The sequence below is a fragment of the Procambarus clarkii genome, chromosome 68 (genome assembly GCF_040958095.1).
Source record: "Procambarus clarkii isolate CNS0578487 chromosome 68, FALCON_Pclarkii_2.0, whole genome shotgun sequence".
NCBI classification, from domain to species: Eukaryota; Metazoa; Arthropoda; class Malacostraca; order Decapoda; family Cambaridae; genus Procambarus; species Procambarus clarkii.
In genome coordinates, this window is record NC_091217.1 from 4,239,471 (window position 1) to 4,244,171 (window position 4,701).

The following is a 4,701-nucleotide window of genomic DNA, read 5'->3' on the forward strand; positions in this document are numbered from 1 at the left end:
ATCTTCGTCTTATAGCTCGTCCGCCGCACGAACCAGCTCCATTAGTAAGCCTTAATTGCTCTCATTAGGACTAGCAGGCTTTTTTAATTACTCCCTTGGCAGCTGGTGCTCCATCTCCCCTGGCCTCCTTCCCTGGCAGCTGGTCCTCCATCTCCCCTGGCCTCCTTCCCTGGCAGCTGGTGCTCCATCTCCCCTGGCCCTCCTTCCCTGGCAGCTGGTGCTCCATCTCCCCTGGCCTCCTTCCCTGGCAGCTGGTCCTCCATCTCCCCTGGCCTCCTTCCCTGGCAGCTGGTCCTCCATCTCCCCTGGCCCTCCTTCCCTGGCAGCTGGTGCTCCATCTCCCCTGGCCCTCCTTCCATTGGCAGCTGGTGCTCCATCTCCCCTGGCCCTCCTTCCCTTGGCAGCTGGTGCTCCATCTCCCCTGGCCCTCCTTCCTTGGCAGCTGGTGCTCCATCTCCCCTGGCCCTCCTTCCTTGGCAGCTGGTGCTCCATCTCCCCTGGCCCTCCTTCCCTGGCAGCTGGTCCTCCATCTCCCCTGGCCCTCCTTCCCTGGCAGCTGGTGCTCCATCTCCCCTGGCCCTCCTTCCCTGGCAGCTGGTGCTTTCCCTATTACCCAAGACGGTGTCTCCTCTGGACGGCTGGAAGAAGCCAGCTTAGATACCATTTCTCTCTCTCTCTCTCTCTCTCTCTCTCTCTCTCTCTCTCTCTCTCTCTCTCTCTCTCTCTCTCTCTCTCTCTCTCTCTCTCTCTCACGTTATCCTCATGCGACGCGCGAAGCCCCCCCACCACAATTTGCATGCGATTATCATAATGTCATGGAGTCCACCCCTCCTGGAGGCCTCTTTGAATTGCCCTGCAATAATATTCATTGATTTGCCAGCTGGTTGGTGTAAGTCTTGCCTCTGTTGCCTCGAGAGCTCTGTTGCCTAGACGCTTGTTGCAGAGTGGTCGCTGCAGAGTGGTCATTTCAGAGGGGGGGGAGGGGGGGGAAGGTTTTCTTGAGGTGCAGTGGGTGGCAGGAAGCCTTGGCAACAAGAAACAGGAGCATGTGAGGCCACAGGGAGCATAAACAGGAGCATGTGAAGCAACAGTGAGCACAAACAGGAGCATGTGAAGCAACAGTGGACACAAACAGGAGCATGTGAAGCACCAGTGGACACAAACAGGAGCATGTGAAGCAACAGTGAGCACAAACAGGAGCATGTGAAGCAACAGTGGACACAAACAGGAGCATGTGAAGCAACAGTGGACACAAACAGGAGCATGTGAAGCTCCAGTGGACTTCACATGCTTCACAGGAGCATGTGAAGCAACAGTGGACACAAACAGGAGCATGTGAAGCAACAGTGGACACAAACAGGAGCATGTGAAGCACCAGTGGACACAAACAGGAGCATATGAAGCAACAGTGGACACAAACAGGAGCATGTGAAGCACCAGTGGACACAAACAGGAGCATGTGAAGCAACAGTGAGCACAAACAGGAGCATGTGAAGCAACAGTGGACACAAACAGGAGCATGTGAAGCAACAGTGGACACAAACAGGAGCATGTGAAGCTCCAGTGGACACAAACAGGAGCATGTGAAGCAACAGTGGACACAAACAGGAGCATGTGAAGCAACAGTGGACACAAACAGGAGCATGTGAAGCACCAGTGGACACAAACAGGAGCATGTGAAGCACCAGTGGACACAAACAGGAGCATATGAAGCAACAGTGGACACAAACAGGAGCATGTGAAGTACCAGTGGACACAAACAGGAGCATGTGAAGCAACAGTGAGCACAAACAGGAGCATGTGAAGCAACAGTGGACACAAACAGGAGCATATGAAGCAACAGTGGACACAAACAGGAGCATGTGAAGCACCAGTGGACACAAACAGGAGCATATGAAGCAACAGTGGACACAAACAGGAGCATGTGAAGCAACAGTGGACACAAAGAAGAGCATGTGAAGCAACAGTGGACACAAACAGGAGCATGTGAAGCAACAGTGGACACAAACAGGAGCATGTGAAGCAACAGTGGACACAAAGAGGAACATGTGAAGCAACAGTAAGCACAAAGAGGAGCATGTGAAGCAACAGTGGACACAAACAGGAGCATGTGAAGCAACAGTGGACACAAACAGGAGCATGTGAAGCACCAGTGGACACAAACAGGAGCATGTGAAGCAACAGTGAGCACAAACAGGAGCGTAGACAAGCCGACAACATCGCTGGCTTGTCGGAGTAGCCGGAGGAAGCTTACAAAATATGCGTTGGAAAGAAAGAAAGATACTCGCAGCGTGTCGGAAAATCCGACACCATTTAATATATCATACAGATAATAGCTGTGTTGTATAAACAAGTTACCCATAGAAAACGTAACTTGTAGTGGAATTACCGTCTATAGAAAACGGGATATCATCACCACATACCATTATAAATTCACCAGCTATTCTGCTGGGAATTATTCTTAAATACATTAGTCTTTGGACTTTACCATCATAAAACATCTTATATAAATTAACTTAATTATCAATATTAAAGTAGAGTAAATGTGACCCTTCTATCACTTTCTGACATGTGGACAATGTAAGCCAGGCGTCAGAGTGGGGAAGGAGGGCAGCCATTGTTGTGTCACCTCCGAGACGTGTGGAGCAAATTTGGCTCCTATCATATCTGGACAATGTCGGCCAGGCGTCAATAGTATGGAGTGTTAGATGCAGCCATTGTTGAGACTAGACCAGAGGCTCACACGGGAGCAAATTCGGCTCCTGTTAATTTACTTGGACGTAGTGTTATGGAAACCAAAGGTGTACCATTGTCAACACGCTGTCTACAAATTCAAGTTAAGTGTCTATCCGAAACCCGTTTATCATTCATTTATGGCCATTAATGTCAGGATATAGGGTGATCCAGTTAGATCACGAAATCGCCTCATACTAAAGGTAATTAAGCCAGGTCTTTATTGTTCCATGTACAATGTTTCTCTGAAATACCTGTCATATACTAGGTTTCTGGCTTCACAGCTAGCGCCCTTTTAACAGGTCAAGACGAGGAAGCATGTTTGTGCTTCAGTTACCAGCACGTGGAAGCTACCTCAAAGAGGGAAAATGTGGTCTACATCCTGGTTATACCTGCTGTACAAATAAGATAAGGAACCTTTTCAATGTATGTAGTTAATTCTGCAGTTTGATTGGCTGCATATATATAAACTAATAAACCCCCCCTAATGTGTAGAGGATCGATTTGTGAGATTATGAGATTATTGCAGAAATACAGTCCACTTAACATTATACAAATTGCTATCGAAGTATATAAATTAACGTAAATATAAATTCATATAAATTAAATAAATATAAATCTCACAGGTCGGTTCCCACAAAGCGGATGTGAGAAACCAATATGTATAACCTGTTACACCGGACGATCCTGTTACACCGGACGATCCTGTTACACCGGACGAGCCTGTTACACCGGACGAACCTATCCTCGCTCTGAACATAACCTGCGCTGCGAACACAATATGTAAACAATTCATCTTCCCCGAGATGGGAACTTTAGTGATTATTCGTTCTTCTGTGAAAGCGGAGGGCTCAATAAGAATTCCTCTGTGTATCGGAGAGGGAGGAGGAGGAGGACCGGCTGTGTCACGACTGACATGTGTCCTTTGATGAGGTGCTGACACACGGAGACACACAGAGGGAGGTAGAGAGAAGGAGAGATGAACTGAGCGACACATGGAAGATGTGTACATAGATGTTATTGGATGATATCCTGCACGGGTTGCACCATGCACCATCTACAGGCCAGCAGGTGGATGACCCAACAAGCCAGCAGGTGGAAAACCCCACAAGCCAGCAGGTGGATGACCCCACAAGCCAGCAGGTGGATGACCCCACAAGCCAGCAGGTGGATGACCCAACAAGCCAGCAGGTGGATGACCCTACAAGCCAGCAGGTGGATGACCCCACAAGCCAGCAGGTGGATGACCCCACAAGCCAGCAGGTGGATGACCCCACAAGCCAGCAGGTGGATGACCCCACAAGCCAGCAGGTGGATGACCCCACAAGCCAGCAGGTGGATGACCCCACAAGCCAGCAGGTGGATGACCCCACAAGCCAGCAGGTGGATGACCCCACAAGCCAGCAGGTGGATGACCCCACAAGCCAGCAGGAAGATGACTCCCACAAGCCAACAGGTGGATGACCCCACAAGCCAGCAGGTGGATGACCCCACAAGCCAGCAGGTGGATGACCCCACAAGCCAACAGGTGGATGACCCCACAAGCCAGCAGGTGGATGACCCCCACAAGCCAACAGGTGGGAGTGAAGTCCCTGTTCCAAAATGTGGGGAAAATGGTACTAGGAATCAACAAGTCTCTCCTTTACAACTACCGTAAGTCTTGGCCGAGCATTCTTGGCCGGCCTCTCGCAAGATTTGCTCTTGGATGAGTTAATTTCCGCTGTTGAGAACTGCTTGGTTGAACACAGCAGGCTCGAGGAAGGTCGGAGAAGTGTGTGTGTGTGTGAGAGAGAGGGAGAAGGAAGAGTTACCGGTGAGGGAGAAAGATGAGGTTACGTGTGAGGGAGGAGAGAGAGGTACGAGGGAGGGATAGGGGGTAAGGGATGAAGGTGGGATGGTAGTGATGGATGACGAGGAATGTGTAATTATGAAACTTTAGAACTATTGCAAGATGAGACTTGTGCCCTT

At 49.9% G+C, this 4,701-nt stretch overlaps 1 protein-coding gene across 1 annotated transcript; it reads left to right on the forward strand.

Annotated features, from left to right (window-relative positions):
• Positions 1-3,747: 3,747 nt before the first annotated feature.
• On the forward strand, positions 3,748-4,197 carry LOC138355614 (uncharacterized). Its single transcript, XM_069310929.1, has one exon. The coding sequence runs from the start codon at positions 3,748-3,750 to the stop codon at positions 4,195-4,197; it is 450 nt and encodes a 149-aa protein (XP_069167030.1).
• Positions 4,198-4,701: the final 504 nt, after the last annotated feature.

Coding starts and splice junctions, on each gene's coding strand:
- LOC138355614 (XM_069310929.1), top strand. CDS start 3,748: ATGTTATTGGATGATATCCTGCACGGGTTGCACCATGCACCATCTACA.